General features: G+C 41.8%; 1 protein-coding gene across 15 annotated transcripts in view; it reads left to right on the top strand.

Annotated features, from left to right (window-relative positions):
* Positions 1 to 13,087, top strand: part of NRCAM (neuronal cell adhesion molecule) — a 287,773-nt gene that overhangs the window by 245,439 nt on the left and 29,247 nt on the right. For all 15 annotated transcript variants that reach the window (XM_073898647.1, XM_073898653.1, XM_073898652.1 and 12 more), the window contains 4 exons: positions 2,285 to 2,482; positions 2,579 to 2,649; positions 4,042 to 4,267; positions 4,655 to 4,770. In XM_073898647.1, coding sequence (XP_073754748.1) covers positions 2,285 to 2,482; positions 2,579 to 2,649; positions 4,042 to 4,267; positions 4,655 to 4,770 — 611 coding nt within the window. The remainder of the gene's footprint in view (positions 1 to 2,284; positions 2,483 to 2,578; positions 2,650 to 4,041; positions 4,268 to 4,654; positions 4,771 to 13,087) is intronic.

Here is a 13,087-nt window from a genome sequence, read left to right on the forward strand (position 1 = left end):
AAAACGGTCTAGGGGCACCTGGGTGGTGCAGTCAGTTGAGCATCAGACTCTTGGTTTCGGCTCAGGTCATGATCTCAGGGTGGTGAGATTGAGCCCCGTGTCGGGCTCCGTGCTGAGTGCAGAGTCTGCTTGAGATTCTTTCTCCCTCTGCCCCTCCCGCTCATGCACGCACGTGTTCTCTCTCTCTCTCTCTCTCGCTCAAATAAATAAATCTTTAAAAAAAAAAGTGAAAATGGTCTATAGAAGAACAAGAGGGGAAGCAGGGAGACCAGGTAGGACCACAGTTCTCTGTGAAGTACCCTGTAGAACCTCAGCAAACTAACAAGGGTGCCTCAGGATATGTTTTAAGTTTTTGACTTTTAAATTTTGATGTTTAAAAAACAGTCACATCTGTCAGACGCCACATGAAGTACGAGATCAAGGCAGCTTACGGTTGCCCTACAATATTGTGGTACCATATTGTGATGATGCCGTGCCTGCAAAGCCTTTGCTGTGGTAAAAAGCAAGTACCGCATGAAAATCAGTGTGTAACAGGGAATGAGGAAGGTGGTATCTTAACAAGGTTCGAGAAGCTGTGCAGTGCCGAATAGGTTTTAAGTTGTGAAGGCATGAAAATTTATTAAGTTCTGTGGACCTAACCACTTACGTGGAAGTGTTAGATATTTCTTTTGGCCTAAGGAAACCATGAAGAAAATTACTGAGATGCTGCATGCACCATGAGCTGAGAAAATCTGGGAACTCATGAGCTGGGAGGTTTTGCAGTGATTCACAGGAGAGAGAGAGAGAGAGAACAGTGGCTTGGGTTAGGGCTGAGAGGGATGGAGGTGCTCAACAGTGGTCAGATTTTGCATGTTTTAAAGGTACAGCCAACAAAACTATGGAGAGTAGGAAACAAAGAGGGGATCTAAGACGGGCTTCAAGGTTTTGAGCTGAGTTGTCACTGCCAGCCGGGGAGGAAGATCGGGATCACTCCTGGCCGTAACCAGTGTGTCATGCTGTCAGAGAGAAGCAGATGGAGTTGTTGAGTCAATGAGCTGCCCAAGTGTGCAGTTCACGGGAGAGGCAGGGGCTGCCGAGAGATATGTGCAAGTCACCAGTTTATGGGACTGGAGATCACCAGCCAGTGAATGGAGATTGAAAGGCGAACTCAAGCTACTTAGCTTCAGAGCACTGGAACACAGAGCATTTCTACTTCGTCTTTGTATCTGTAATTCACATCACGGTACATGGGCACATTATAGGCAATTAGTAAATATCTAAATACCTATTTTTTTATGAGGGTAAACCATATACATGCCACAAATTTGTAGTAGATGCAAAAGGGTATGCACTAAAAAGTAAGTCTTCCTCCTACCTCTAACTCCCACTTTCTCCAAGACCCCAGTGTGTATCCTCCAGGAGGCAATACGTGTATATTCAAGGATATAGGTGTGTGTGTACATTACAGCCCATCTTTGTGCTCTTACCCAAGTGTTCCACACTGTTCTGTATCCTACTTGGTTACACTTAACAATGTAGTTCAGAAATCATTCCATTTCGGTGGCATACGGAGTAGCCCCCTTCAGTTTTTACAGCTGCAGAATATTCCACTGTGTGGATACACCATAATTTATTTGATCAGTGTCCTGGTGCTAAACATTTAGGTTGTTTGCAATTAGCTTGTTTCAGCTGCAAACAATGATGTAATGTGGATTCTTTTTCATGTGCCTCTGAGCATACGCATGAGCACATTTATTCAAAATAAATTGGTAGGAGTATCATTTCTCAATCAAAGGATATTTGAGTTGAATATTGTGAGGTGTTCTAAATTGTCCTCTATAGAAGTTGTGCCAATTTACACTTCCCAGGAAGAACGTAGGAGAATGCTTGTTTCCCTGTGTAATAGTCAATAAAGTATGTTGAACTTTTGATTGCTGCCAGTCTGTTTAGTGGAAAGTAGTATCTCACTATCTTTAATTTCTCCTATTATGAAAGAAAAAAAGAAACCCTAACCATCTTTTCATATATTGAAACTTTCCTAAGGATATGGAGACCACTTCTAAACAGATTTAAGTAACTCAACTCAGCATGCTAGAGAAAGAGTACTAAATATTATTGGGTATGCTTAAATATTGAGGATACTGATAGAACTCTTAAATCAAAATGTTCTTACAGAATTTTTCTTGAAAGTGAAATAATCAATGTTCAGCTACTCTTGTTAAATTGTTCTGTTCGTTATCCTCGAACCTACCCTTGGGTGGCTGACCTCACTGTCTTGGGTTCTGTGTGTGTGTGTCGTGGCCAGAATTCATCATTGAATATGAAGATGCAATGCACGAGGCAGGGCTGTGGCACCACCAAACCGAGGTTTCTGGAATGCAGACCACAGCCCAGCTGAAGCTGTCGCCTTACGTGAACTACTCCTTCAGAGTGATGGCCGTGAACAGCCTCGGGAGGAGCTTGCCCAGTGAGGCATCTGAACAGTATTTGACTAAAGCCGCAGGTAAAGTGAGGCTTCTGTGACAGGAAATGAAAAGTTTTCCACTGTTTAAAAAAAAAAAGATCCAAACTTACACATATGTGGCTGCTTAACTTCCAGAACCTGATACAAATCCCACAGCTGTGGAAGGACTGGGATCAGAGCCTGATAATTTGGTGATTACCTGGAAGGTGAGCTCAGCATGAAGGCTTCAGCTTTTCTCAGTGTATCTTAGAGTGGGGGGGGGGAAGTGTTTTTAAACAATGTCTGTATTGGGGCGTATGGATGGCTCAGTTGGTTAAGCATCTGACTCTTGATTTCGTCTCTGGTCACGGTTTCAGGGTCATGAGACTGAACCCTGCATCGAGGGGCTGCTTGCAATTCTCCCTCTCCCTCTGCCCTCCACCCTCCCACTTGGGTGCTCGCTCTCTCTCTCCCTCTACAAACAATGTCTGTATTAAAATCCCATTTCATCCATTTGGGGGAAAAATATGTATTATATCTCTTTCTTTAAGAGATATTATTGTGTAGCAGTTAAAAGCTTAATCCTTGGAGCCCAAATGAATGGATGCAAATCCCAGCTTTGCCACTCACGGTGTGACTTTAAGCCAGTTGCTTAACATCACCATTATGTATCTGTATGATGGGACTAGTCATAGAACCAACCTCACACAATTCAAGGAATAAATACATAGAGGCCCCTAGAACAGTGCCTAGCACATATATGTGCTCAACAAATGCTAGCTGGTATTATCATCATCATAGAGAACCATCTAGAAGATGTACCAAGCTGTACATCTTGGTACAAGATGTATAAGACCTGTACCAAGCTATTCCAAGTAGTCAACTTCTTCTTCTGCCTCTGCTTTTCTCTCTTTTTTCTGGTTTATTCATATTTTCTGGATTTGGAAAATTAACATATATTCACTTGGGTGATTTTAAAACTTATTTTAATAGACCTATGCATGCACACTTATATGCATACGTACTTGTACATATTTATATACATACTGACGTGTAAAACAGGATAGACTGACAAGCCAATGTTTTTTTAAGATTTTATTTTAAGTACTCTCTACACCCACTGTGGGGCTTGAACCCACAACCCTGAGATCAAGAGTTCACACGCTCCTCCGACAGAGCCAGCCAGGTGCCCCAACAAGCCAACTTTTTTTTTTTTTTTTAATAAAGAAAGAAGCAGTTCACAAGCTTCTGGCTCTAAGTAAAATAGACAATGATGTACTGTCACACAGACAGGGATATATAAAGGAAACTGTGTAACTGAAATGCTCTAAGTCACCCACCCTTGACTGTGGAGCCAAGTTTGAGAGGCTTATGTGGTATGTACAACTTCAAGATAGAAATTAACAACCTTTGAAATGTTGATCCCAAACAAGCTTTGAATCTCATCACGAATGAAAAAAAAAAGATAAAAGGTCCCTGGAAGGCATTGTTAATAGCTAGCATTTTAGCATTTCAGTGCTCACTTTCCTTAAGTCTGGAAATTAAATTTTGGTGTTCCGGGGAGAAGGTTGCTCAGTCTGTCTGTTTTATAAGCTCTGATTATTTGGCTTTTCTTACAGCCCTTGAATGGTTTCGAATCTAACGGTCCAGGCCTTCAGTACAAAGTGAGCTGGCGCCAGAAAGATGGTGACGATGAATGGACGTCTGTGGTGGTGGCAAATGTATCCAAATATATTGTCTCGGGCACACCAACCTTCGTTCCATACCTGATAAAAGTGCAGGCCCTGAATGACGTGGGGTTTGCTCCAGAGCCAGCCGTGGTCATGGGGCATTCTGGAGAAGACCGTAAGTGTTCAATGCTGTTTCAGTGATACTTTCCTTTATACCAGCAACACAGACTTACCAAGGTGCAAGCCAAGGCCATGTCCAGGGGGTGCGTAGACTAGGAGGGACGGAGGTGGCAATTATTTTGCTGAACATTCCTGAATGCAAACAGCCTGCTATGTAAAAAATAGGTTGAGAATGTCAAGTGTCGTTACTTTTAAAAAGATACATTATTCTCACCAAGTCAGATGAACAGATACCAAAAAAAAAAAAAAAATCTACTCTCAATCCTTGATAATCCGTAGAATAAAGCTGGGTCATACGTCAAGCGAAAATTGTTAGTGGCATTTTTGCATGAAATTGCAAAATAACGTTGATACTTCTGCCCCCTTTCCTGTTTTTCCCTAGTCCCAATGGTGGCTCCCGGAAATGTGCATGTGAACGTGGTCAACAGTACCTTAGCTGAGGTGCACTGGGACCCCGTACCTCTGAAAAGTATCCGAGGACACCTGCAAGGCTATCGGGCAAGTGAAGGGAGATTTTTTTGCTTTTTTTCTGTAGGAACAGACCTTCAGCGAATGCCAGATGCACTTCTTTTGATCAGAGGCCTTGAGAATTCATCTGGTTTATCACCTCAGACAGGCCATGTCTCAAGAACCCCAGCTAGAGCAGAAGCAAAACCTCACTGCATCCAAAGTGGTGGTGGGGGGTGGCGTGTAAGAAAGTTTTTCTCCATTTTTCCCCACAGATGGCCTAAAATTCTTCCAGCTAAACAATTAACAGAGGCACAAAGTGGGGAAAATTAGTGTTTAAAAAACAAAAATACAACCAAATGCACCTAGCTTTAAAGCAATACTGACCACATGTGTTAAACACACAAAATTGTCCTGAAAATAATGTAGGCATTTTTTTTAAAAAATCATTCAGATTATACTTCAAACTCATATAGTCCCAACAGGGTCATTCTTTTTTTTTTATTGTTATGTTAATCACCATATATTACATCATTAGTTTTTGATGTAGTGTTCCATGATTCATTGTTTGTGCATAACACCTGGTGCTCCACACAGAACGTGCCCTCTTTAATACCCATCACCGGGCTAACCCATCCCCCTACCCTCCTCCCCTCTAGAACCCTCAGTTTGTTTTTCAGAGTCCATTGTCTCTCATGGTTCGTCTCCCCCTCTGACTTACTCCCCTTCATTCTTCCTCTCCTGTTATCTTCTTCTTTTTCTTTTTTCTTAAAATATGTTGCGTTATTTGTTTCAGAAGTACAGATCTGTGATTCAACAGTCTTGCACAATTCACAGCGCTCACCGTAGCACATACCCTCCCCAATGTCCATCACCCAGCCACCCCATCCCTCCCACCCCCAACCACTCCAGTAACACTCAGTTTGTTTCCTGAGATTAAGAATTCCTCATATCAGTGAGGTCATATGATACATGTCTTTCTCTGATTGACTTATTTCACTCAGCATAAGACCCTCCAAATCCATCCACGTTGTTGCAAATGGCAAGATCTCATTCCTTTTGATGGCTGCATAATATTCCATTGTGTATATATACCACATCTTCTTTAGCCATTCATCTGTCGATGGGCATCTTGGCTCTTTCCACAGTTTGGCTATTGTGGACATTGCTGCTATAAACATTGGGGTGCACATACCCCTTCGGGTCCCTACATTTGTATCTTTGTGGTAAATACCCAGTAGTGCAATTGCTGGATCGAATGGTAGCTCTAATTTCAACTGTTCGAGGAACCTCCATACTGTTTTCCAGAGTGGTTGCACCAGCTTGCATTCCCACCAACAGTATAGGAGGGTTCCCCTTTCTCCACATCCCCGCCAACATCTGTCGTTCCCTGACTTGTTAATTTTAGCCATTCTGACGGGTGTGAGGTGGTATCTCATTGAGGTTTTGGTTTGGATTTCCCTGATGCCGAGCGATGTTGAGCACTTTTTCATGTGCCTGTTGGCCATTTGGATGTCTTCTTTGCAAAAATGTCTGTTCATGTCTTCTGCCCATTTCTTGATTGCATTATTTGTTCTTTGGGTGCTGAGTTTGATAAGTTCTTTATAGATTTTGGATACTAGCCCTTTATCTGATATGTCATTTGCAAATATTTTCTCCCATTCTGTCGGTTGTCTTTTGGTTTTGTGGACTGTTTCTTTTGCTGTGCAAAAGCTTTTTATCTTGATGAAATCCCAATACTTCATTTTTGCCCTGGCTTCCCGTGCCTTTGGCAATGTTTCTAGGAAGAAGTTCCTGCGGCTGAGGTCGAAGAGGTTGCTACCTGTGTTCTCCTTTAGGATTTTGATGGACTCCTGTGTCACGTTTAGGTCTTTCAACCATTTGGAGTCTATTTTTGTGTGTGGTGTAAGGAAATGGTCCACTTTCATTCTTCTGCATGTGGCTGTCCAATTTTCCCAACACCATTTGTTGAAGAGACTGTCTTTTTTCCATTGGACATTCTTTCCTGCTTTGTCAAAGATAAGTTGACCATAGAGTTGAGGGTCCATTTCTGGGCTCCCTATTCTGTTCCATTGATCTATGTGTCTGTTTTTGTGCCAGTACCATACTGTCTTGATGATGACAGCTTTGTCATAGAGCTGGAAGTCCGGAATTGTGATGCCGCCAGCTTTGCTTTTCTTTTTCAAGATTCCTCTGGCTATTCGGGGTCTCTTCTGGTTCCATAGAAATTTTAGGATTATTTGTTCCATTTCTTTGAAAAAAGTGGATGGTATTTTGATGGGGATTGCATTGAATGTGTAGATTGCTCTAGGTAGCATTGACATCTTCACAATGTTGATTCTCCCAATCCATGAGCATGGAACGTTTTTCCATTTCTTTGTGTCTTCTTCAATTTCTTTCATGAGTATTTTATAGTTTTCTGAGTACAGATCCTTTGCCTCTTTGGTTAAATTTATTCCTAGGTATCTTATGGTTCTGGGTGCAATTGTAAATGGGATCGACTCCTTGATTTGTCTCTCTTCTGTCTTGTTGTTGGTGTATAGGAATGCCACTGATTTCTGTGCATTGATTTTATATCCTGCTACTTTACTGAATTCCTGTATGAGTTCTAGCAGTTTTGGGGTGGAGTCTTTTCGGTTTTCCACATAAAGTATCATATCATCTGCAAAGAGTGAGGGTTTGACTTCCTCTTTGCCGATTTGGATGCCTTTGATTTCTTTTTGTTGTCTGATGGCCGTGGCTAGGACTTCTAATACTATGTTGAATAGCAGTGATGAGAGTGGACATCCCTGCCGTGTTCCTGACCTTAGGGGAAAAGCTCTCAGCCTTTCCCCATTGAGAATGATATTCGCTGTAGGGTTTTCATAGATGGCTTTTATGATATTGAGGTATGTACCCTCTATCCCTATACTCTGAAGAGTTTTGATCAAGAAAGGATGCTGTACTTTGTCAAATGCTTTTTCTGCATCTATTGAGAGGATCATATGATTCTTGTTCTTTCTTTTGTTAATGTATTGTATCACATTGATTGATTTGCGGATGTTGAACCAGCCTTGCCACCCAGGGATAAATCCCACTTGGTCGTGGTGAATAATCCTTTTAATGTACTGTTGGATCCTATTGGCTAGTATTTTGGTGAGAATTTTTGCATCCATGTTCATCAAGGATATTGGTCTGTAATTCTCCTTTTTGATGGGGTCTTTGTCTGCTTTTGGGATCAAGGTAATGGTGGCCTCATAAAATGAGTTTGGAAGTTTTCCTTCCATTTCTATTTTTTAGAACAGTTTCAGGAGAATAGGTATTAATTCTTCTTTAAATGTCTGCTAGAATTCCCCTGGGAAGCCATCTGGCCCTGGGCTTTTGTTTCTTGGGAGACTTTTGATGACTGCTTCAATTTCCTTAGTGGTTATAGGTCTGTTCAGGTTTTCTATTTCTTCCTGGTTCAATATTGGTAGTTGATAGATCTCTAGGAGTGCACCCATTTCTTCCAGGTTATCTAATTTGCTGGCATAGAGTTGCTCGTAATATGTTCTTATAATTGTTTGTATTTCTTTGGTGTTGGTTGTGATCTCTCCTCTTTCATTCATGATTTTGTTGATTTGGGTCATTTCTCTTTTCTTTTTGATAAGTCTGGCCACGGGTTTATCAATCTTGTTAATTCTTTCAGAGAACCAGCTCCTAGTTTCGTTGATCTGTTCTACTGTTCTTTTGGTTTCTAGTTCATTGATTTCTGCTCTGATCTTTATTATTTCTCTTCTCCTGCTGGGTTTAGGCTTTATTTGCTATTCTTTCTCCAGCTCCTTTAGGTGTAGGGTTAGGTTGTGTATTTGAGACCTTTCTTGTTTCTTGAGAAAGGCTTGTATTGCTATATACTTTCCTCTCAGGACTGCCTTTGCTGTATCCCAAAGATTTTGGACAGTTGTGTTTTCATTTTCATTGGTTTCCATGAATTTTTTTAATTCTTCTTTAATTTCCTGGTTGACCCATTCATTCTTTAGTAGGATGCTCTTTAGCCTCCATGTATTTGAGTTCTTTCCAACTTTCCTCTTGTGATTGAGTTCTAGTTTCAAAGCATTGTGGTCTGAAAATATGGAGGGAATGATCCCAATCTTTTGGTACTGGTTGAGACCTGATTTGTGACCTAGGATGTGATCCATTCTGGAGAATGTTCCATGGGCACTAGAGAAGAATGTGTATTCCGTTGCTTTGGGATGGAATGTTCTGAATATGTCTGTGAAGTCCATTTGGTCCAGTGTGTCCTTTAAAGTCTTTATTTCCTTGTTGATCTTTTGCTTAGATGATCTGTCCATTTCAGTCAGGGGGGTGTTAAAGTCCCCCACTATTATTGTATTGTTGTCAATGTATTTCTTCGCTTTTGTTATTAATTGCCTTATAAAAGTGGCTGCTCCCATGTTTGGGGCATAGATATTTACAATTGTGAGATCTTCTTGTTGGATAGACCCTTTAAGTAGGATATAGTGTCCTTCCTCATCTCTTATTACAGTCTTTGGTTTAAAATCTAGTTTGTCTGATATAAAGATTGCCACCCCAGCTTTCTTTTGGTGTCCATTATCATGGTAAATGGTTTTCCACCCCCTCACTTTAAATCTGGGGGTGTCTTTGGGTCTAAAATGAGTGTCTTGCAGACAGCATATTGATGGGTCTTGTTTTTTAATCCAATCTGATAGCCTGTGTCTTTTGATTGGGGCACTTAGCCCATTTACATTCAGGGTAACTATTGAAAGGTATGAATTTAATGCCGTTGTATTGCCTGTAAGGTGACTGTTACTGTATGTTGTCTGTGTTCCTTTCTGATCTTTGCTGCTTTTAGGCTCTCTCTTTGCTTAGAGGACCCCTTTCAATATTTCTTGGAGGGCTGGTTTTGTGTTTGCAAATTCCTTTAGTTTTTGTTTGTTCTGGAAGCTTTTTATCTCTCCTTCTATTTTCAATGACAGCCTAGCTGGATATAGTATTCTTGGCTGCATATTTTTCTCGTTTAGTGCTCTGAAGATATCTTGCCAGTCCTTTCTGGCCTGCCAGGTCTCTGTGGATAGGTCTGTTGCCAATCTAATGTTTCTACCATTGTAGGTTACATATCTCTTCTCCCGAGCTGCTTTCAGGATTTTCTCTTTGTCTCTGAGACTCGTAAGTTTTACTATTAGATGTCGGGGTGTTGACCTATTTTTATTGATTTTGAGAGGGGTTCTCTGTGCCTCCTGGATTTTGATGCCTGTTTCCTTCCTCACATTAGGGAAGTTCTCTGCTATTATTTGCTCCAATATACCTTCTGCCCCTCTCTCTCTCTCTCTTCTTCTTCTGGGATCCCAATTATTCTAATGTTGTTTTGTCTTATCGAATCACTTATCTCTCGAATTCTGCCCTTGTGATCCTCTTGTTTCTCTCTCTTTTTCTCAGCCTCTTTACTTTCCATCATTTGGTCTTCTATATCACTGATTCTCTCTTCTGCCTCATTTATCCTAGCATTTAGTGCCCCCATTTTTGATTGCACCTCATCAATAGCCTTTTTGATTTTGACTTGGTTAGATTTTAGTTCTTTTATTTCTCCAGAAAGGGTTTCTCTAATAACTTCCATGCTTTTTTCAAGCCCAGCTAGTATCTTTAAAGTCATGATTCTGAACTCTAGGTCCAACATCGTACTAATGTCCGTATTGAGTAGGTCCCTGGCTGACGGTACTACCTCTTGTTCTTTTTGCTGAGGTGATTTTTTTCGTCTTGTCATTTTGTCCAGAGCAGAATAGATGAATGAGAGAACAAAATGCTAACAGGTTTACAACGTCCCCAGCAAATATACTCTATACAAATCAGAAAAGACCTGAAACCAGGGGAAAAGAAAGGGAAAGAAAGAAAAAAGAAAGAGAAAAAAAAAGAAAAAAAAGATAACAACAAAAACAGAACAATACAAATAAAGCAGAATATGATCAAATATGATCAGGTTAGTGCGTAGATTAGTGCCACACACTAGATTTTGGGCGTATTTTGGTCTGTTAGAAAAAAGTGCCTCCTAAAATTTTAAAGGAAGAAAGACATAAATGTACAAAATAAGGGTTGATACAATGAAGGGATGGAAGATGAGTGTAAAGATGAAAATTATAAAAGATTTTATAAAAGGACTTGATAAGATGTTTGAAAAAAGAAAGAAGATTTAAGGAAAAAAAAAAAGGAAAAAGGGAGAGAATGTGATCAGGCAGGAGACTAGAACAAAGCCATACACTAGTGATTTAGGGTATATTTTGATCTGTTAGAAGAAACTGTACCTCAAAATTTTGAAGAGAGAACAACTTATATATATATGCCAAAAATAAGGGTAACTACTATGAAGGGATAAAATATGACTCTAAAAATGAAAAATAAAAAAAATTTTTTTTTAAAAAGGGATTGATAAGATGTTGGTTGAAAAAGGGAAAAAGAAAAATAAAAAAAAACAGTTAACAAAAATTAACTTTGATGAACTAATGAATCATGGTAAAAAAAAAAGCCATGAATTCTATGTGCAGTATTCCCCTAGCGCTGGAGTTCTCCCGTTCTCCTTGTTCTCCTTGTTCGGTAAACTTGGTCTTGGCTTGCTGGCTGTTCGTGCTGATCTTCTGGGGGAGGGGCCTGTTGCTGTGGTTTCCAAATGTCTTTGCCGGAGGCTGAATTGCCCCGCCCTTGTCGGTCCGGGCTAAGGAAGCTGCTCGGGTTTGCTCTCAGGAGCTTTTGTTCCCTGCAAGCTCTCGGTACAGCTTTGGAGGACCAGGGCAAAAATGGTGGCCTCCCAATCTTCATCCGGAGGAGCCGAGAATTTGGGGCCCCACTCCTCAGTGTGTCCCCAGAGAAAAGCAGTCACTCCCGTCTCCCCGGTCTCCGGCCGCACTCCGTGCTCACCCGGCCTGTGACCGAGTGTTTCTATCTCTGGCACCCGATCCCGTGTGGAGTCTCCAAACCCAGCAGATCCCTGCGGTGTGTTCCCGCGCCGCTCCTCTCCGGGAAGGAAGGGGAGTCTCCCCGGATCTGCTGCTTGTTGGGTCCCTGCTGGAGGAGCAGTGGCCCGACTGGGCCGCGGATCACAGTTTATGGCAACCCCGAGCTGAGAGCCCGCGCCTTGGCTCTGTCTCTGCAGCCGGCTTCCCCGCTCCGATACCTGGGAGCTCTGCCACACTCAGGCACCCCCGGTCTCTCTGTGACCCCAAGGGTCCTGAGATCACACTGTTCCGGGAGGATTCCACCCCCTGCTTAGCCACTGCAGCGACGTCCCTCAGCCGAGCTGACTTCTAAAAGTTCCGATTTTGTGCTCCGCGGCTCTATCACTTGCCAGAAGCGGCCAGCGGAGGCCCCTCCCCCACCGTCTATCCTCCCGAATATCGCCTCGGATTCACTTCTCCACACGTCCTACCTTCCAGTAAGTGGTCGCTTCTCTGTTCAGAGAATTGTTGCTACTCTCCTCTTCGATCTCCTGTTGAGTTCGTATGTGTTCAGAATGGTTTGATCCCTATTCAGCTGAATTCCTGAGACCAGAGGAAATCTAGGTCTCCTACTCCTCCGCCATCTTGCTCCGCCTCCCAGGGTCATTCTTATGACCATCATTTATCTTTGTTCTTGGGAAGCACGGAAAGACTGATGCGTAGAGATTTGTGATGGATGTGCCAGGAACTGGTTTTGCACCCACAAAGAAAGTCATGGCTCTGGTTCCTTTACACTGACCCCCTAGAGATCCCTTTTGGTACTGTATCATATTCTGTGCGGGGATTTTTTTCTCTAACATTGCCAGATTCTGGATATATGTTGACTTCTCTTTAAACTTCTAAGGAGAATTTAAGAGAACTTATTAAATAGCAATTCTGGGTTTTTAGCCAAAGGTAATCGACCCTTTGCTTACCCATCTTTCCAAAACCTGTGCCTGCCATTTAATACAAAAAAAAAAAGTATTTTTAACGAAGTGATGCAGTTTGGCTTAGTAAGAAAGCCCTAGACTTGGCGTGGAGGATCCACTGTGGCTTTTGATTGCCCAGTGGCTAGGGGCAAGCCACTCAGAGGTCCGGGGTTCATCTGTGCTAAAGGAATAATAATAATAAAAGCTTCACCGTGGCTTTTAAGATTAAACTAAATGATATATCGTGCGTGACATTGTATTAGCTCTGGAGGAGTATGTAAATACTGGCCAGTTATTTTTGTTTTTAGAATATTTTATATAAGTAAGATGCTTCAATCGTGCCATCATCTTCCATTCCCTTATGTTCTAGAGAGATCTGTGTGGGTGTCATGCTGTTCCATTTATTTCACTCACGCTCCTCCAACCCAGTAGTCTAAAGCCCAGCTGCATCACATATTCTCAATTCCATTTCCCTCATTATGTTTAGGTTTCTACTGT

Source organism: Callorhinus ursinus, unplaced genomic scaffold, assembly GCF_003265705.2.
Source record: "Callorhinus ursinus isolate GAN/ISIS: 27379988/994484 unplaced genomic scaffold, GSC_fseal_2.0 scaffold12, whole genome shotgun sequence".
Taxonomy (NCBI): Eukaryota; Metazoa; Chordata; class Mammalia; order Carnivora; family Otariidae; genus Callorhinus; species Callorhinus ursinus.